At 34.7% G+C, this 22188-nt stretch overlaps 2 protein-coding genes across 2 annotated transcripts in view; one reads left to right on the plus strand and one right to left on the minus strand.

Moving 5' to 3' along the window:
- Positions 1-22188, minus strand: part of LOC308264000 (acid-sensing ion channel 5-like) — a gene marked incomplete at both ends in the record, with an annotated part of 105250 nt that overhangs the window by 55329 nt on the left and 27733 nt on the right. The window lies entirely within an intron of this gene.
- On the plus strand, positions 1210-21010 carry TDO2 (tryptophan 2,3-dioxygenase; the record flags this gene model as incomplete). The annotated part of the gene is made up of 12 exons (XM_080697323.1): positions 1210-1244; positions 1444-1549; positions 2672-2762; positions 6067-6137; positions 7444-7571; positions 8906-9092; positions 11077-11184; positions 14016-14127; positions 16071-16128; positions 17838-17917; positions 18381-18471; positions 20857-21010. The coding sequence occupies 12 exons, from the start codon at positions 1210-1212 to the stop codon at positions 21008-21010; spliced, it is 1221 nt and encodes a 406-aa protein (XP_080553449.1).

The following is a 22188-nucleotide window of genomic DNA, read 5'->3' on the forward strand; positions in this document are numbered from 1 at the left end:
CACATAGGTTATGGTTCTAATGATTTCCCAGTTCTCTCAGTTCTCTCACACTATAGCATTTTGTTTTGTTTATCTTACAATGTTTATGCATTAAACATGCCACTCTATTCTATATAATAAAATCAAGATATTTAGGGTGGATCAGGATTTTCATAATTCCAATCAATTTGAAACTGATATATTTTTTCTTTTGTGGAAGATGATATATACAGAAGTTGAATCAGTTTTCCCTGAATCACACAGTTTGTTGGTGGTAGGGTCAAGACTAGAAATGAGGGTTCTGACTTATAACTTGATGAAGTAGACACCGTCCTCTCATGCTAGGTGGTAGGATAATGGGAGATGCTATCTGTGTGGCTAGTTCTTACTCAGCAGCACAGGTGGGGTCAGAATAGGGCAGGGGTGCTTCTGTTCTGCACAACAGGTCTTACAGCAATTGTTTGGAACCTAAACCAATAAACAATGTGTCTAGAATGATATATCACTCACATTGTTTAGAGTTGTTGGCCCTGGGTTATTTCTGTTTTAAAATTATTTGTGGACAATGGTCTCCAGTATGGATGACTCCTACTTCCTGCCATTGGTATGACAGTGCCAACTTCTGATGCCCTTTTAAATTCAGTGAATGTATTGAGATTACCTGTGAATTATTACAGGACTTTTAGACCTGATTAGTTCTGATAATAGAATGCAAGTGGACTTTGAGCAGATACCAGCCTCTATTATATGGCAAATTTATTTCCTCAGAAACATTTGAGTTCAATTTTTTACTTAAAAGTTGTAGCAATATCCAACTCTGAGAGAAAATATATTATTTTTCTCATAAGTTTATCATCTTTATATAACCTGACACTAAGTCAAATGTTCTTATTGAATCAAACAGGTAAATATAAATTGTTTTTTTTTATAAATGGACTCTATTGATTTGATGTTTTTACTTTGGATAAAAAAGCAGGACTTGGTAAATCAGAAGAGTCAATTTGGCAGAATAGTCACAAATCTAGCAAACAAGATGTGCCCAATAAAAATGCACCCTCAAGTTTATAGAGTTCAGTTCTGTACCAATGGGAATGAGAAGTACAAGGAGAGTCCTGATTGGCTGGGGTAAAGTAAGCAAGATACATAAAAGGCAGCTGTGGAACACCTAGGAAGGTCAATGATTCCCCCAAGAGCTAAAATTCTGTGCTCCTCGGACTCTGGCTTTTCACCATGAGTGGTTGTCCATTTTTAGGAAACAACTTTGGGTGAGTATTTGCCTCTATTCTAAGTGGAGCTAGGCTCTTTAAATAATCATTTTAATTTCTGAACTGAAGGAGCATTGAAAACTGTCACTTTAATAGTTTAAACAAAAATTAGTAATAGGAGAACTTTAATCATTCACAGTATTATTAGTTAACAGTGTTTCTTCAAACTCTATTTTTCTCCTTATTTGTTAAGCGGCAGATATACTTTTAAAAATCTATCTGTGGAAGGCAGTGAAGAAGACAAATCACAAACTGGTGTAAATAAAGCTAGCAAAGGAGGACTCATCTATGGGAACTACCTGCAGGTAAGGGTCAGGGTCTTTATGGGCTTTCAATTCCATTGTTAGATACTAAATTTCCTTGTGGACTTTTTCTTTTCTTCTATTCTTTAGTCGTCGATAATTTGGTAGACCTAAAGATACTCCTTATTGTACAAATTTATGCTTTGTCAACTTTTGTTCAAGAGACTCTAGGTAAAACTTATCCCTCTCATAGATGTAATGGGAAAGCAGAGAATTATAAATGTGGCAGAAGAGTACAAAAGACAGTGTAGAAACAGACAGCATTGCACAACCTGTATAAATAAAACCTAGCCAGTTATGACCATGACTAGGTCATGTAGGCGCATTAAAACAAGTCTTTTTTAAATCATCATAAAGTAGAAATGCAAAAGGCACACTGAATCTTACTGAAATCATGAGTAAATTAACAAATGCGATATTTGAAGATTATTCTGGGACGTTTCATACCTTTTTTTGTTTTGTTTTGTTTTCAGTTTCAGAGGCAAAATAGCATAAGATCTTAATGCCTTCATGGATAGGTTTCAAAAAAACCTGGGCTTGGTGTGCACTCCTGTAATCCCAGTCCTTAGAAGGCTGAGACAGGAGGATTGAGGTTGGAGGAGAGCTTAAGAAACTTAGTTAGATCCTCAGCAACTTAAAGAAACTCTTCAAAAAAAAAAAAAAAAAGGCTAGGGATTTGGGGAAAAGCTCAGAGGTAGAGCCACTTCAGAGGTAGAGCCACTGGGTTCAATCTCTAGTACCAAAAACAAAACAAATCAGAACAAAAGATTAGGACTTTCACATTATAGGCTTTTCATGGTAATAAAAGAACCAGCTCAGATAAGGCAGTGGTTACTCTCTCATGCTCATTTCATGAGACAGACAGGATGTAATTCCACAGTGATGTAATAGCACTTATTCTGGCAAAATTCTTCCAACCTGACTTTTTAAATCTAAAGATAAAAATCCCAAATTCAACTCATTTTTCATGAGGGGACTCTAAACATTGTTGAAAAGAGATTGGTTTCTGAGAGTTGGGGACTTGGGGAGACATTTTCAAGAATTATATTTTACTTTTTGTTAAAGTTGATTAAAAACTCAAAGTTTTTCAATTCCCAAACCAGTCTTTCTATTTTTCATTTAAAGCTAGAAAAAGTGTTGAATGCACAGGAACTTCAAAGTGAAATAAAAGGAAACAAAATCCATGACGAACATCTTTTTATCATAACTCATCAAGGTGAGTTGCACAGGGTCAGACCCTAACTATTCCCCAGGCATTTACCATCGATATGAGGACAGCTACCAGCTCTTATCTATAAGGTGGTGAAAGATCACGAAGTCATCTGGGTTGCAAATTCATGAGAATGTTTTTCTGTCAGATGCATTTTTGGGGACCCTCTCTGGTTTATGGCAGTCGTTTCTATGTTCTTTCATTGCTAATTGGGTCAAGTAGGACTTCAGCTCTGTCCTTATCTCCAAAGCGACTGTTTGTCTCTTGGAATTTCACAAAGAATTTTCATGCTGAGATAGATTTATTTCTCAACTTGGAACATTAAAAAATTTACTTCCAATAAATAAATCGTTGACATTTATTGCAGATTTTTATAATTTTATACAAATTTGGGACTAGGCAAAAACATCAATCTTTTCCTAAAATAAATGTATATTTTCTCCAGATTTTCAATTTCTGGGTAGCACTGTTTGCCTACAAGTCTGTGAATTTGGGAGTTTAGAAGGTCTTCAAACTCTCTAATTGTTTATAAATTTTCATGGAAATGTAACTTAAAGGGGTCTGTGGCCCCAAAGTAGTAAGAACACCTTCTCTATGGATGTCGGCATCATAAAACAATCCTGTGACCAGGACTCAGTAACTCATGCTGCGCTGTGCTGCATCTACACAAGTTCCCCTTCCTACCAATTTTTTATGTCCTTTTCTCAAATAGGTGCTTGTTTCACTGACTGGCTAGAAAGGCAAACTAACTCCTTTGAGTGAAGAAACCAAATATAACAAACAATTGGCCTAATGTATTACTTCTGTTTTGATTTTCACATTTCTTTTGGTGGCTGAGACAATGTAAAATTAATCAAAGAAGAATTATGCCAAGGTCACACAAATTTGGAGTGCAAAAACTATAATAGTATTACCATGATTTTAAATTATATGGCTTGAGTCAAGTTACATAGATCTCAGGGCTTTCATTCTCATCAGTAAAATGGAGAGGCTAATTGTATGTGTTCACTTAGAGTTTCTATGAAATTGAAAAAACATAATGTATATTGAACATTTTGCCCAAGGTATAGCACAATAAGCAAGTGGTTATCATTATTTGATAGTGATACTTTCTCCTCATACTTTAGGACATGTAGGCAGTGGGTCATGAGGCTAGCTACATAAAGTTAAATCTGTAAAAGAAATACATACTATGTATGGAACTGAAGCTCTTTGCCAATATATGAAAATTAGACCCACAAAGGCTTTTTTCACATGATTTAAAATTATATTCATATTTTTGTTATTACAAAAGCATTGTCTTTATCCATATGATGAAGCATATAAGATGCATCAGCAATATCTTAGATGATTGACTTTCTCTGCTCATCTAATTATTACATTGAATATTTATTCATTAAATAAACACATGGTATGTATGTATGTATTTATTTATTTATTTTTGCGGGTTTGGGGATGGAACCCAGGGGCATTTGATCTCCAAAATACACCCCTGCTCTATTTTTTTGTATTCTTTATTTGGAAACCAGGTCTCACTGAGTTGCAGAGGGCCACACTAAGTAGGGGAGGCTGTCCACGAACCGCGATCCTCTGGTCTCAGTCTCCCGAATGCAGGGATTACAAGCGTGTGCCACCACGCCCAGCCAACACATGGTATTTAAATTATTCCAAACACAATGTTAGGTACTAGAGGAATAGTAGATGAGAATGACAAAATCATTAGTTTTAGGTACTTACAATATTACAGAATAATGGTGAGAATTATTTTTGCTTGCCACAGACAACTTCATAACAGAAAGGAGTCACAATCTCTACCGATTTTGATATATTACTGTACTTTTTTTTTATACTTTTATTGGTACATTATAGTCTCATATCATAATGTAGTAAATAGTGAGTCAACAGAATGAGCCAACAGAAGTTAAGGAGAATTAAGTTTTTCACCCCAGTTGATATTGTTAGCAACTTCAGATAAATGGATTCTAAGTTTATTTCAATATGCCATTCTATGTCATTTTCTTCAATGTCAATTATTTTGTTCCATGGTCCCCTATGAAAGAGGAAAACAAACTTATTTACAAGAAACCTGCTTAAGTATTCCAAGAGAAATGCTTTGACAGAATTCATTCTCAAAGAAAATGTACTGGGTAATGTTGAATGAGTTGCAAGAAACTAGCCTCTGGAAGTTAGTCATACAATTAATTTGAAGCCTTTTTATTATCATTTTATCATAAATATCTATTGATTTTTTCCATTTATCCCAAGCCTATGAGTTGCTATTTTATGCAACTGAAAAAAAAAACAAATAGTGCATTTTAAACAAATAAATAGTGCATTGTAAATAACTTAGCCTTAAACTTTCAATCTTAAAATCCTACAGTCTTTTATTTAGGTTAGCAATTACCCATTTCTCACTTTAAAGTTGAAATCGAGTATCACTGCCACTTCCTGTACACCTGTAACTTACATATAGGAAGTGAGAATTCAGTTAGGTAATATCTCCTCAAAGATCTAAGCAATATTTTTACTGAGAGGAACTAGTGTAATAATAATAAATATAAAGTATATAGGCAAAATGTCTGCCATATTAAAACATTCCAAAAATGGAGACCAATGTAACATTAACATGCATGTTTATTTCTAGCTTAAATATATATATATATATATATATATATATATATATATATATATATATGTTTTAAAGTTACATTTTCACTTCTTTTTTAATATGTTAAGGGCTATGGTTATAGCTCAGTGGTAGAGTACCTGTGTAGCATGTTTGTGGCCCTGAGTTCAATCCCTAGCACTGGAAGAAAAAAAAAAGAAGCAATATGCTAAGCATGTCTTTCATATAATTATAGTCAAGAGTCACCTGCAACTTCCTAATTGAAAATGGTTTTGTTTTCCTTTTTATTTATTTATTTTTAACTGGTGCATTGTAGTCATACATCTTAATGGAGTACAAGATGATAGAAGCAGACAGGCACACATCACTTTAGCCCTTACCCAAGTCCCCCCCATTCCCTACCCCTCCCTGCTTCTCATATTCGGCTTAGTAATTAACACTGATGTGTTTGTGAATGTACATCATGTGCATTAGGGAATTTCCCTCCTTCCCCTCCCATCCTCTTCTGTTAGGCCTCCTTATTTACCCATCTATAATTTCTCCTACTTCATCTAGAGTTCCTCCCATGACCCTTTTTCTCTAGCTTTCACATTAGGGAGAGCATCCAAAATGCTGAAATGGAGAACATTATACTAAGTGAGATTAGTAAGTTATAAAAAGGTTTGACATTATTTTTTGTTACAGCTTATGAACTCTGGTTTAAGCAAATCCTGTGGGAACTGGATTCTGTTCGAGAGGTCTTTCAGAATGGCCATGTAAGTTATTACACATGATGCTGAGTTCATATTTCTCACATATGTATTTTGGATAATGTATATTATATTAATGTGAAAATTTTAACACCAAATGTTGAAATGACTATTTGCTGATGTTAAAAAGCTCCAACTTCTGAATAGATGATTTAGCTCTATTTTCCCAGTGTCACTGCAGTAGGGTTTATTTCTAATTTCAGTTTCAAGTCTTTTGTGTAAAACCCAATTTTTTCCTTTTTCTTTTTTTCTTTTCTTTTTTCTTTTTTTTTTTTTTTTTACAAAAAGATGTTATTAGTGATGGTAGATTGCCAGAGTAACTAACAGGAATCCTTTAACATGTAACAAACAGAATCGTATTTCTAGTGGACAATTAGCTGTGTGATGATAGGAGTAATAATGAGAAAAATAAACAATAAATAGAAAGAGATGATGAGTCGGTGTAGAAAAAAAGGGAGATGAGAAGAGGAAGAGTGGGAAGAATAAGGAGGACAGGAATAAAAAGAGGCAGAACTGAGCTCCAGGTGATGGAGGAGGCTCTGCCTGCACTGGCTCCTTCTCCTCCTCTTTTCCTCTTCCCAGTCCCTCTCAGGGTACTGCCTCTGATTCTTCACCTTGAGCCTCTGCTCCAAGAGGAGTCAGAAAAGCCAGTGCACGCATACCTAGGCAATACTTTAGTGTATGTGGGTACAATGCCCAGTCATGTCAATGGTAACTTTGGTCCTTGGTGAAGAGCAGTTGATCCAGATGTTGCCTATTTCTTACTCCTAGTCTCCAAGCTACCTTAACCTTTCTTCTTGGAAACAAAGCAAAATGGAAAATTTGTTTTGAATTCAGTGGAACTGCATTCCAGAATTGACTTTCACCTTGTTTGCATGTATTTTCTAGTTATCCTTTTAAAATTTTGATTTTTCAGACATCCTTTGCATGCAACTCAGAATTCCTAATAGCATGATGTGACTATGGCAACTTTTAGCTCCAATGATCCTCTTTAAAATAGACATAAGGTGCCGGGCGTGGTGGCGCACACTTGTAATCCCATGCTTAGGAGGCAGAGACAAGAGGATCGCGCAGGTTCAAAGCCAGCAGTGCTGGCTTAAGATACCCTGTTTCCAAATAAAAATATAAAAAAATAGGTCTGGGAGTGTAGCCCGGAGGTAAAAGGGCTTCCAGGAACCCTCGTACCACCACACACACACACACACAAAAAAAATAGACACAAGATTAATCAAAATGCATGGTTGTTTGTAGTCCATTCTGAATCTACTTGAAATCAGAGTTGACTGCTCAGAGTTTCTCCCTTAACCCTCAGGTTAGGGACGAGAGGAACATGCTGAAGGTGGTGACCCGAATGCACCGAATCGTGGTTATCCTTAAGCTGCTGGTACAGCAGTTTTCTGTTTTGGAAACCATGACAGCCTTGGACTTCAATGACTTCAGGTGAGCATCTGTAGGACTTTTGAAATGTAGTGGAGCTTGCCACTTCATTCTGCTGGTTAAAAGAGAATGTGTGCTCTGTGGACACGAGAAGACTGTTCTATGGACACTGATTTTGGGTCTTTTAATCACAAAGCATTTAAAAATTTCAGGATTCATTTTTACATATAAATTATTCTGACTCATAAATTCTAAACCAACAGTTTGTACCCATTTTTCCCCAAAAACAATTTTAGATAATTTAATAAAATGGCTAAAACAGCCTACATATATGTGTGTGTGTGTGTGTGTGTGTGTGTGTGTGTGTGTGTGTGTATATATATATAGCCTACACATATATGTATATATATATATATATATATGTAGGCTGTTTTACACAAATATATTTACCTTAAAAAATAAAAACTGAAAACTAAAAACATAAGTGATATATAAAGAAACACATCAATCCATCAATCAAAAGTATCATATATTATATATTGAGATATTTGATTAAAAATTTTAAGAATCAAAGCCATATATATGTGTATATCTATATATGTCTGGAAATTTATACTAGGTATATCATTTGATTATATGTGATAGCAAGAGAACAGTGATAGAATTCTTTCTGGTAGATTTTAAGAATTAAAGCCTCAGCATCAATTAGATGAAGGACATTGTGAGGATGTAAGCATGTGGGATGATTTGTACGTTAGGAGTAGCAAGACTGGCTGCATAACTTATGCTAAGCAACATCTATCTCATTTATTTTATGTATATTATCTAATTGATGCTCATAATATTATTAAATAGCAAGATAAGGATTTGAGGGTCCATAGTTATATATATCCAAGGATATAACTTATAAGATAAGGAAAACAATACTGTAAGCAATCTTTAGCACTGTGAAATAAAAACAATTGTTCAATGTCTTCATGTCTTAAATTTAGGAAAAATTAGTGAACACACACACACACACAGCAAATATTAACACATATGCACATATATGCATATATAGACACACTACACAACACACGCATGCGACAAATATCTATAATATATAGTCTATATTACAATTTATATACTACAGATTATAAATATGCAGGTATATATGACAATTCACAGCTATACAAACTGATCAAGTTCAAATTCAGTGACAGCAGCAATGATGTTTTTAGTGGCTCATTTTCCTAATTTTAACAAGTATCAAATTGTAGGCACATCTTCAGGAGGTTGCATTGGTTTGTTTTCTTGACATACTGACAAAGCCTCGGGATGGAAGTCATGCAGAGACTTACAGTGTCAACCCATCTCTTCCTTTTTTCCCTCTTTCCTTTCGGCATTTACTTTCTAAGAGAGTACTTATCTCCAGCATCAGGCTTCCAGAGTTTGCAATTTCGGCTATTAGAAAACAAGATAGGTGTTCTTCAGAATATGAGAGTCCCATATAATAGAAGACACTATCGAGACAACTTCAAAGGAGAAGATAATGAGCTGCTCCTCAAGTCTGAGCAGGAGAAAACGCTGCTGCAGCTGGTGGAGGTACATTCTCATCCCCTACCTCTAGACTTTGAGGCAATACGTCTAGTTTCTGTAGCTTCTGCTAGATCCAAACTTTAAAACTCATGTCACTGCTGGGTTAAAATCATGGTAAATAAGAAAAGAATAAAATTTCCAAAAATACTGAACTTGTAAATTCAACTTAGGAAAATATTTAAAATATCAAGAACCTTCTTGAGAAATGAGAAATATTTATCCAATCAATTGCATGTTAACATTTAATAATGACACCTCATTAAAATAATCATTTTACTTTAAGTCATCAAAAGCTTGGTATTAGACAAATAAAACTGTTATGTGAGATTATCATTGTTAATTTTGGATAAATTGCTATAATACTAGATGTCAAACACTAAGCCAAGCATGGGAAGGAGGGATGGGGAGGGAACAGGGTGGGGATTGGGTAGGGGCTAACTGGGCAATGTGTGCATGTATGTCTACAATTTTTTTAACCCCATTATGATGTATGACTACAGTGCACCAATAAAAAAATTAAAAAAAAATAATCATTTTATCCAGGCATGGTGGCGCATACTTGTGATCCCTGCACTTGGGAGGCAGAGACAGGAGGATTGCGCTGGTTCGAAGCCAGCCTCTCTGGCTTAAGAGACCCTGATTCCAAATAAAAATATAAAAATAGGTCTGGGAGTGTAGCCCGGAGGTAGAAGGGCTTCCAGGAACCCTAGTACCACCTAAAAAAAAATAATAATCATTTTAAATATCCTGACAATATCTAATTGGATGATTTTTAGGCAGAGTATGGCTCATTAACTTGTTGGTTTTATTTGGTAAGATATAATGTGATTGAAATTTTTTACTTGGGTATTTTTCTTAATTAAATTGAATTACTAATTAATTAAATTGAATTACTGAATTACTTTTCAGAATTTTTTGCCTTCATTTCCAAATTCCCTAGGGATCTCTGCGCACATAAGTCTCCTTAAAATTTGAATTTGTTTTTTGTGAGAAAATTATCAAATAAAAATTTTATTTTCTTAATTTCCTTACCCAAAGCTTACCTTTTGCAAACTAAACTTTTCTTTCCATTAATTATGCTCTGCTCACTAATCTCACTGGTGTTGTAAATGTAAATTTAGGTTACTATATTCTGCATGTACCACAAAATGGCTTATAAAGACGAGGAGACAATCATAGAGCTAATTTAAGAACTAAATGTAGGTCAAATAATAATCCACAGATGTTCAAATTATCAATTTTTTTGTAGGTTGCCAAGTGTAGCAAACTCTTAAATAACTCCATGGTTAGTTAAATTTAAAGTCGCTAAGTACATATGCCTTGAAGTTAGAAGACATTGTGTTTTGTACCTGTCATACTTTTTTATTTTTTTATTTTTATTGTTTATTTATTTATTTATTTATTTATTTATTTATTTATTCATTTATTGGTGGTACTAGGGTTCCTGAAAACTCTTCTACCTCTGGGCTACACTCCCAGACCTATTTTATACTTTTTTAAAAATTGGAAACAGGGTCTCTTAAGCCAGTGAGGCTAGCTTCAAATCTGCATGATCCTCCTGTCTCCGCCTCCAAGGCATGGGGATTACAAGTGTGTGCCACCTCACCTGGCTGTTATACTGTTTTTAGTTCCTCAAAAATACAGTGTTTTTGAATAAGTCAGAAGACATTATTAAAGCAATATTTAGCTATATTCGTAAACTTTCAGAAAAAATAGAAACTTCTGTAATCAAGTATTTCCTAAGAAATAAAGAATAAACATTAATGGAAATTATCTTAAGGTTTAGGAAAATGAAACAGATATCAATTGCTATTTTATAACTGAAGAAAATTAAGTGAAAGAAAATAACATTTATAAATAAAATTGTGCAGTGCATATTTTACATAATTATGAGTATTTCTAATTTTGATTTTATAAATGGTACAGTATATTTTACATGTGTATTAAACTTTATCATATATTTACCTAAAAACAAACCCGTATATTTAAGGCATGGTTGGAAAGAACGCCTGGCTTAGAGCCACTTGGATTTAACTTTTGGGGAAAGTTTGAAGAAAATATTCTCAAAGGCCTGGAGGAAGAATTCATAAAGATTCAGGTATTTATGATACTATAAGTTAATATAACTTTACTATAAAAGAATTGGAAATTTTACTTTTTTCTCTTTTCTTGCTCTTTCATTTTGTAATTTTTTCCACAAATATATATTGTTGGACTGTATCACAAGAAAATTGAAATTGACACAATTGTCTTCATGTGCAATTAACTTATACTAAATTAAGACATTTGTCACACAAAGTTTTTGTTTGTGGTGAAAGCCATTTACCACAAACAAAAATTTAATGGAATTTTTAAATTCATTTTGAAAATTCTAAATTATGACCAATTCTAGGCACAACTGTCTTCACAAGGAGCAACCATCCAAACATATTTCCTGTGCAAATTTTTCTTTGCTTCTGTAAATTTTCTGCATCCTTTTTATTGACCATAGACCATGTTCATTTGCTCCTGCTAAAAAATTGTTATTGACTCCCTTAAAAGAAACAAAGAACCAACAGTAATTTTATTCTCTGTTCATGACAAAGTTTCTTGCAAGAGTTGTTCAATTTTCTATCCTGAGAGGCCGCTTCGGGTGAGTGCTTAAAACAAGGATTTTGCAGTCATACTGTCTGGGCTCACATTCCACCTCCACTGTGGAATTGTGTAATAGTTAACAAGTTGCTTAATCTCTCTTTGCCTCACTTTTCTCACTGAAAAGTAGAAGAATATCTGCCTCCTAGAATTATTGTATTACATTAGATTGACATTTGTAAATATTGAAAATGATAGGATAATTATTTCCTTATCTCCCATTTAACCCTTCTTACCTTCACCTTTGCATCCCAGAATCATTCAAAACTATTGGCAATTTATTAATATAGCATCATTTTCCCTTGGATTTCTGAACACCACTATGTTTGCATCTAATTATATGGCTCTTATTTCTCCATCTTTTTTGCTTACTCATATTTTTCTCTCAGACCAATAAATGGTAGGGCCTCAAAATGTACTGACTTACATCCCTTCTGTTCTATTTCTGTATTCTTTCATTCGGTAATCTCCCTAATATTCACCTCTTCCAAGCTCTAATTATTTACCAGTAATTATCAAACATTTATTACTAGTTTGGATGTGTCCTTAGATTTTAGAGTATATATCTTGATCCTTTCAAAAACACACAAATAAAACTACACTTAGAAAATTTTCTTTTCTATCTACTCTCACACCGATGTGGTCTTCCCAAAGTTAAAGTTTTTCTTATATAAACCATGTAGTTTGTCAAATTGTCAGCTATGAATGATCCTTGTCCCTGGTTCCCTCAGTCATTTCTTTGAGCTACCACCAAATCATATAAATTTTATCTTTCACATATTCTCACATATCTCTGTTTTATCTACCACAACTCAAATGCAAATTACTGTTGGTTTTTTCACTTGGACTAAAGCAATAGTCTCTCGACTGTCTTACCTACCTACCTGAAGTGGTTCAACTCCAATTCATTCTTCACACTTCAGCCAGAGTTAACTTTCCAAAATGCAAATCTGGTCACATCTTTCATTGACTTTAAGTCTTTCAATGTCTTCTCATTGTCTTCAGAATAAAGATAAAAATCTATAACATGGTCTATAAGACATTTTATCTCCCATACTTTAACCGCACCAAACTTCTTCTATCACCACATTTTAGTTCACTGACTTTACAAAATACTTTTATGTATTATACAAGTTATTCTCTGGGTTTCAAATGTTCTTCATGAGGTAACTTCTTCCCATGTTTCAGTCTTAACTTAAGAAACGCTTCTTCAGGAATATTTTCCTGATCTTATTATTATAGTTTACTATAGCACTAATATCTCTCCTATAAAGCACTGTCCATGTTTGTAATTTAATGCTTGAATGAATATTTGTGAAATATCTAATTCCCACCAGTTAATGTGTGGGAGAGGAGGGGAATCAATATTTGCCAACAATATTACCTCTATCAATTTCACATGAGCATTTATTGAATAAATGAATACTTAATTGACAATAGTACACACATGGGCTCTCACCACACAGTGTGTTTGTTCTAATGGATCGAAAATAATTGGCTTAGTTAATTTGCTCCAATTAATTGCGTTGTAAGTAGAGCATGTGTGATAGGCAGAAAAATAACATTTCCCTTAAACCAATCAATAGATATCAGATGAATAAAAGTATAAGTCATAAAACTTATCTAAGATGTTGTACAGTCAGAATGCAATATCAAATATAGCATTTTAATAAGTTTTATAGTTTTTCAGACTAATAATGCTTAATTTTTCTTAAGCAAAATTACCTTACTTTTATGATAAATAATTGCTCTTCAAAATTAGATCATCACTGACCAATTGTCATCTTAATTTTGTCCATCTTGACTCATCCATTGTGACATTTATAAAAGAAAATATGTAAAATTATCAAATCATTTAAACTTTAAAAAATAGAACCAGTATCTGTGTGGAAGGTTACTTCTTATAAGAAGTAATTTCCAAGTAATACTGAGTGCTAAGATGAATTTTCCAGGTGCATTGTTTATTTGTTTGTTTATTTGTGATATTGGGGTGGAAGGCAGGGCATTCTACCTTTGAGCTACACCCCCATCCCTATTTTTTTGTTCTTTTATTTTGAAACAGGGTCTCACTGAGTTGCAAAGGGCCTCACTAAGTAGCCGAGACTGTCCTTGAACCAGGATCCTCCTGTCTCAGCCTCCCAAATGCTGGTATTACAAGCGTGCACCACCACGCCCAGCTCAGGTGCACTTTTGTTTTGCAACCTGACAGTATAGGTTTTTTTTTTTTAAAGGAAGTTTTCTTTAAAAAAGGAATCTGATCTCTCTCTTGAAAGTATTAATCCAATATTTCTCCTAAAGGCTAAAGAAGATTCCGAAGAGAAAGAGGAGCAGATGGCTGAATTTCAGAAGCAGAAAGAGGTGTTGCTGTCCTTATTTGATGAGAAACGTCATGAACATCTCCTTAGCAAAGGTAAATATTTTTATTCTAAGGTTTTGTTCTCTGAAATGTGTAAGTGTAAGAACAAAATATAATGTTATAACAAAGTGTGGTGATGTACACCTGTAATCCTAGTACTTGGGAGGCAGAGACAAGAAGATTACAGATTTGATGACAGCCTCAGCAAATAATGAGACTCTTAGCAACCTAGCAAGACCCTGTTTCAAATAAAATTAAAATAAAATAGGGCTGGAGGTGAAGCTTGGAATTAGAGTGCCCCTACATTCAATACCCAGCTCCATAATATACATATTATATAGAATAAAATTGCATATGTATTATATTTTGCATATGTATATTATATATTATACAACAAATGTAATGTTATAGAGTGAAAATTGCTATTCTACTTATAGAAACAAGAACTGGAAAATATTATATCTGATAATTCTATATAAGAGATTGGTTTCTATGCCCAGTGTAGTTGAAAGTCAGTAGCAAATACTTAGTGTGTGCTAGAAATGAGGAATACTAAGTAAATTTAATATGGTTTCGCAAATAGCTTATAACCTAACAGGGACAGAAATGATGTTAAATCATTACAATTGGATATGATATGACAGAGGTAATAGTAGGAAGGAATAATTAGTCTGAAAGTGAGGGTGGCTTGGCAGGAGAAATGTTAGTCAAGTGGATTTTTCATGCAACTGACAGTGAGCTGCCATTCCTTGAAGTGAGTTGACCAGTTCCATCGCGACCCTCATGGCTCCACTGTTTTCTTCTGTTTGTGCATATTGTGCTCATTTTCATGCTCAATTTTTATTGCAAAGTACCTTGAAACCTGTTTAGATATAAGCAGAATAGAAGTAACATTTTATTTTTATAATACATACAAGGTATCGCAGTTAATGAAAATAGTTTTAAATTCCATAAGCTTAAAAGCTGTTAAGCTCATTTTTTTAAACAAATTTCCATAAAGGGTGGCAAAGTTTATTTTACTGCGGTTAGGGGCAAAACTGTCCATAGGAGCACACACATATGGTTTTAAGAATCCTGTGCTCCTGCCAGGCGTGGTGGTGCATGCTTGTAATCCCCGCGCTTGGGAGGCAAAGACAGGAGGATTGCACAGGTTTGAAGCCAGCTGCGCTGGCTTAAGAGACTCTGTTTAAAAAAAAAAAAGAAAAAGAAAAAGAAAAAAAATAGGTCTGGGAGTGTAGCCCGGAGGTAGAAGGGCTTCCAGGAACCCCAATACCACCACCACCAAAAAAAAAAAAAAAAAAAGAACCTGTTTCCAAAAATAGAAAAGGATAAAATAGGTCTGAAAAAGAAAAGAAAGAAATCTGTGATCCTTATTAGCTAAGGAAACTAATGTTTTTTGTATTGGAAATTGAACCCACGGGTGTTCAATACTCAGACCTACACCTCCAGAATTTTTATTTTTAATTTGAAACAGGTCTTTTAAAGTTACTAAGGGTCTCTTTAAATTGCTGAAGATGGCCTCAAACCTGAGATCCATCTGTATCAGCTACCCAAGTACTGAGATTACAGGTATGTATCACCATGCTCGGCTAGGAAATGAATTGTAAGTGAACTGTAAATGAATTCAAATGAAGATTGTAAGGAAACAGGTTCAATTTTTTGAAAAGTAAATCATCAAACTATTTTACTTGGAAGACACGTTTTTATGTAAGTTAAGTGTTTACTCTTTATATCGAGTTGTCATAATATGACATTGAAAGGTTTTGAGGATATAATATATATACATATATAATTTTGTTTGCTTTTATAATAAAATTATAGTGTTAAAATAATATTTTAAGTGATGGGTTTTCAAATTCAAGTTACAAAAGTTTTCAACTAAAATTTTATTATTTTCTAAAACCATATAAACCAATTGATTTCGTAATGTAATAATGTCAAAATAATGCAACATCCCTAAGCTACTTATTAAATTAGACTTGCTATGTATCTTGCAGGTGAAAGACGATTGTCATACAAAGCGCTTCAGGGAGCGTTGATGATATATTTTTACAGGTAATAATGAATCGCACAAAAAGCGATAGAAGTCAAAATGAGGGAGTGGATATAGATGATATATCAAATATAATACGCATAAATTGCATATCTTTAGTTGGGAGAGAACTTAAAAAATAACAATTCATATTTTTAAACATTTTCATTTAAATGGCAAGGGTATAACTTTATCTCTGTAGCACGTTCTACACATAAACACACACACACACACACACACACAGGAATCAAATAACATTTTAAATTAAATTATACAAAGTATTTTGTGTCCTTGGATGTCCTAAAGGACCCCAAATTCGACTTTTCTGAAAAAAAAACTGATTTGTGAAATGTATTTTCATTAAACAGTGTTGTACAGCTATTCCTAATTTATAAAATGAAAAAGTGCATAAAATGAAAGCATCTCATATATGGTTGTTCTACTTACTTAATGATTTCAAACAAATTTTCCTTTGCTGTCTAAAATGCCTGAAGTGCACCTTAAATGTTCGCATGTTCTTCTGTCATGTCTGTGAAGGTCCTGTCCAAAGGGTTCAGGAATCAATTATGTTAAAACCAAGATAGCACTCTAGAAAAAGGCTTCCAACACTATGCTCATGAGATGTTTTACTTCCTTGTATTACTTTTTTCTTTTCCTCTTCTTAAAATACTTTAAGTGGTGCAATGTAATCATAGAGCATAGTGAGATTCAAAGTCATGCAAACATACATACATATGTACATACATACATACATACATACATACATACATACAATGCTTGGTGTATTTTCCTTCCCTCTGCTTCCTCCACATAGGGATTAGGGAGAATGGCAGGGAGACCTTTTATGGATGCAGCCTCATTTGAACCTTCCTGATTTTCCTTTTCCTTTCCCCATCTCCCTCCCCAAAACCTTTCCAGTATTCTCCTGGTCCCTCTCCTCATTGATCTGAACTCCCTTTTTACTTTACTATTTGCTTCTAGCTTTGTCATATGAGAGAAAACATTTGACCCTGACTTCTCTGACACTGCCTGATCTTACTTCAAATAATATTCTTTACATCCATCCATTTTCCTACAAATGACATATTTTTTTCTATTTTATGGCTGAGTAAAATCCTATTGTGTGTCTATATCATAGGCCCTTCTATTTATTTAATTTTAAAAATTCTCTTAAACTGTTCCCTCAGAATGTCAGGCTGGTTTCGAATCTCTGATCCCCCTGTCTCTGCTTCCCAATGGGAGGATTATAAACATGAGCCACAACGTCCCGCCTAAACAGAATCTTTCGATTCTTCCTAAACCTAATCTCATTATACCTCACTTAAGCTTAGGTGTCCTAAGTAAAAAGTGTACTGGGGAAGTTAAAGAATTAAATGAACAAAGTAAATAAAGTTCTTAAAGGAAATAAAAGAAAAGGGCTGGTTTCTGTGTTTTAATATCTTTACCTAAAATTCTGACTTGTGTTAGTTTAAAAATTTGACAGTGTACAGATCTTTCTTTGAATATGAGTTTATATTAGCTGTGACTCTGGCTGGATACCTCATGCACACACATTATATGGCATTTTCCAGTCTTCAAACACACACTATTCCTATTTTTGTGATGGAGAAACAAAGAATAATTTAAAGATGCTGCCGCTTCTAAGTGGCAGACTTGGCCTTTTGTTGCCAGGGCTGAATGAACTCGAGCTCTTCCTGGTCTACCAGGAGTCTCTTCCTCTTGTTGTTTTTAGGGAGGAGCCTAGATTCCAGGTCCCTTTTCAGTTGCTGACTTTTCTTATGGACATGGATGTACTCCTGACCAAATGGAGATGTAAGTCTTCCTCCTACCGTGCAATCCCTTCTTCCACCATTCTTTTCCCCTACCCTAGGACTTTGGTGGTAGTGGGAGGATCAAGAAAATGTTTCAACTGATTTTATAATCAGAAGAAAAATGGAACTTTTAGAAAAAATATTTTAATATGTAGTAATGATATCTTTATTTCAATGCAATTTTAAATTAATACAATTTTAATAGTTTTTTTCCCAATGGAGGAAGAGTTTCATAAGCTAAATGGAATGCTGGACGGAGTGAAATGCACGTAGCTAAGTGTGTGGGGTGCCAGGCAACCTCACGGGTTCATCTGGGGCTCACAAGTGAACCTTCCATATGGCTAAGCGATAACATGTATGGCTTTACCCAGAAACAATCATCATTACCAGCCCTTGGTTTTAGAACATTGTGGAACTAATGGCAGAAATGTATCCATGGAGTAAATGTGTGTGTGTTTGCCTAGATAACCATGTGTGCATGGTGCACAGAATGCTGGGCAGCAAAGCTGGCACTGGCGGCTCCTCGGGCTACCAGTACCTGCGCTCAACCGTGAGGTGAGTGGGGTGGGGTCTCGCATCTTGGTGAAAGTCCCCAGATCTTTGTTTCCTCGTCCCTACGTGCACTAGCTAGGAAAAGTCATTTAGACTTGCTTCTTTCTAAATCGCTAACAGTGCCTTTGCAGTTAGATGGTGGTCTGTCTTCCTTTGAGCATAATTGTACAAAATCCTGTTAGGGGACTCCATCACTTTGATCCAGTGATGAAAGGGGATGCAACATCAATGGCTGCATGCTGGGGAGGACATCAAGGAATTAACAGTGCTTAGATCCAGGAGGAAAATCTGCAGTTCATTCTGGCGCCTAGACTAAAACTTTCATAATTTATTCCTCTAATGTCTTCTTGGTCAGAATCATGACACAGCTAAAAAAGTTTCTTGTTTCCTGATATGACTACTTTCAACTATTCTAGAGAGTGCTCCTGGCATAGTCTTAACAAAAAAAAAAAAAAAAAAGTCAATTTTTTTTGAGGACTTAAACACACACTTGAGCAGATTTTAGGGCTCTATTTTATTTTTGTGGGTCTGAGGATGGAACTCAGGGGCATTTGACCTCCAAACTACACCACATGCCCTACTTTTTATTCTTGTAACAGGGTCTCACTAAGTTGCAGAGGGCCTCAGTAAGTAGCTGAGGCTGTTGGCGAAATTCGATCCTCCAGTCTCAGCCTTCCAAATTCTGAGATTACAAGCATGCACCACCATGCCTGGCTGATTTTAGGGCCTTAAATGTTTATTTTATTTCATACTTACGATATAAAAGATACATCTGGAACTAGAAGACATGGCTCCTTCTTTAAAAGAAGAATCAGCTTGATAAGTTAGATATCTACATTTTGTACCCCCAATTTTTTTTATGGGACTAGGGATTGAATGCAGAGGCATTCTATCTCCAAGCTATATCCCTAGCCCTGTTTTATTTTTGAAACAGAATCTTATTAGGTTGGTGAGTCTCACTATTTACTGAGACTGTCCTCAAACCTGTGATCCCCGTCTTAGTCTCCCATGCACACATCACTTGGTGTGTTTCCCTCCACTCAGCACCTGGCTCCCCACTCTTCTTTCTCGGCAAGTGAATGAAATTGGTAGTAATACCTTCATGTTTAGCCATAATCTTATTTGAACTGTTTTCTTCCCCAGTCCTTTTCCTCCCTATCTCCTTCCCCCAAATTCCTTTCATTGTTCTATAGCTGTCCCTCCATGTCAGTTAAAGTTCCTTATGTTTCTTATTTTCTGTGCAGTACATTGCCTTTCATCTAGATTGGCTAATTTGTAAAGTACCCAAGTTGAGATTATTATTTTTATATATTTTCATTTTCCATAGGAATCAATTCTATATTGCAGTAAATGATCGTCTATAAAAATTACCATATACATCAGTAGGCAGTGGGAATAATTAACACAAACAGTTTCTCTAGAGTGTTTTCATCTGATTTGATCCTCACAAAAGCCTGGCCAAAGAAAAAAATTCTAAAACTTTTATTTTAGAGTTAGGGATGGGAGCACCGCCATTTAAACACCATGCCCAAGCTCCAAAGGGTTAAATGATTCACACCCAGATTTATTTGCCTCCAAAGGCATATGTTCTTCCTCTATAAAACTATAATACTTAAAAAGTTGACACAGAAATTCAAAATCAGTTTAATGTAAAAAATACTTTTATTGACATTTTTAATGCATCAAAGACAACATTTCAGCTTATTGATCCCTTCAGGGCAGCTACTTGCAGCTATTTCCCACTTAGGAAATAATTTCCAATGAACAACCAAGAACTGTAGATGTTTTAAATGTATCCTGTAGCACACAATCTTTTAAAAGTTAGAAATTGTGGAACACTCTTGAAATCCCAGTACTTGGAATGCTGAGACTGGAGAATCACAAATTGACAGCCAGCCTCAGCTACTTGGGCCCTCCACAACTTAGTGAGACCCTGCTTCAAAATGAAGAGTAAAAAATAGGTCTGGGGATATAGCTCAGAGGTAGAATGCCCCTAGACTCAATCCTCAGTACCCCCCCCAAAAAAAGATGAAAATGAGAACACACCCCTATCACTAATGTTTGGTACTACACATGACTCTAGGATTTCATCTGGATCACTTTGGTCTTGTTCATCCAAACACATAATACTGTCTTATGAGTGTTAATTTTGGATATGTATTAAAATATGCAATCTTAATATTAATACTATATAATAACTAATGATATATTTAAGATATATGTAAGATATATATGTGATATATGTAAGATATATACAACATGTAATGTATAATATTGAGTAGTAATTATTTCTGAAAAATATCTGAGAAAAGAAATTCTGATGTACAAGATTTTAAATATTTCATCTGGAAAAATCTAACACATATTTGTATATATATGTTTTTCCAGTGACAGGTACAAGGTATTTGTGGATTTATTTAACCTTTCAACATACCTGGTTCCCCGACACTGGATACCAAAGATGAACCCAACCATTCATAAATTCCTTTACACAGCCGAATACTGTGACAGCTCTTATTTCAGCAGTGATGAATCAGATTAAAATCACCAGAAAAGTCTATAAAGACTAATTATTTCTCAGTCTATTTTTGTTTAATTAATTTTCATGGAACATGAAGGGTCATAATGCAGTATTTTACATACAATGTTCAACAACATGACACTTGATTCAATTTCGAAAATAACTTTATTATCTCATGTTTGTGATGATGTAAGATTAAGCATTAAGATAAGAAATAATTCTGTTAAATTGTAACATTGTACATATGGTGGTTTCCTATTAAAAGTTCCATTTCCCTTGGTATGTACATTAATGTAGCCACTAAATGTAACTTATGTCTCTGTGCTTCATACTTTACAAGCTTGTAAACCAGCTCCTTCAAATATTTTACACAATAAAACGTGTCATTCTTGGCTGTCAAAACGTGTCATTCTTGGCTGTCAATTGTTTTTGAAACATTAGATATGTTAAGACTCATCAGGACCAATGGAGAGATGTATTTGAATTTTTCCTAGAAGGGATATATTGGATTACTCCACTAGATCACAGAATTCACAGATGTAGGAGACAAACCTGTACCTTTCTGTGGTGTGCAGTGTCTGTAATCTCAGTACTTGGGAGGCTGAGATAAGAGGATCATCTCTAGATTCAACCCAAAGCACAAGGAAGAAAAGGGGAAGGGAAGGAGGGAAGGAGAGAGGAAGGAAGGAAGGAAGGAAGCAAGCAAGAAAGAAAAGAAGGAAAGAAGGGAAGAAGGAAGGAAGGGAAAGGAAAAAGTAAACAGTGCCTGGGAAGCCTTAATATATCTGGAACTGAGTCCAGTTGCTAAAATATAATATTCCTGGAATACTTTGTGGATCTTCCATCTCATGTCTTCTCTGTAGGTGTCAACTATATTCTTTCTTGTGTATACCACTTCTTCCAACTGTGTCCACACTCTCAGCACCTTTGGGCCCTCAGAAGGCAAAGGTTCTCTTTAACTCAATGCCTGTGGTCACAAAGTGTAATCAGTCCTCACAGAAGGCAGAACAGTGTTTGGAAATAGCAGTATTCTTTCCAAAAGAAAGGAGAGGTAGACAGACTAAATTATGACCCAATTCATTTCTAATAAAATTATTAGACTAAGAATTTAGGTCAGATATGTCAGATATATGCTTTAGTCTTTTTTTCTGGCTTGGCCAAGATAATGACAACCCTTTGTTAGATTATGTTATGCAAAA

The sequence above is a fragment of the Muscardinus avellanarius genome (genome assembly GCF_963383645.1).
Source record: "Muscardinus avellanarius genome assembly, chromosome: 6".
In the NCBI taxonomy this organism is placed as follows: Eukaryota; Metazoa; Chordata; class Mammalia; order Rodentia; family Gliridae; genus Muscardinus; species Muscardinus avellanarius.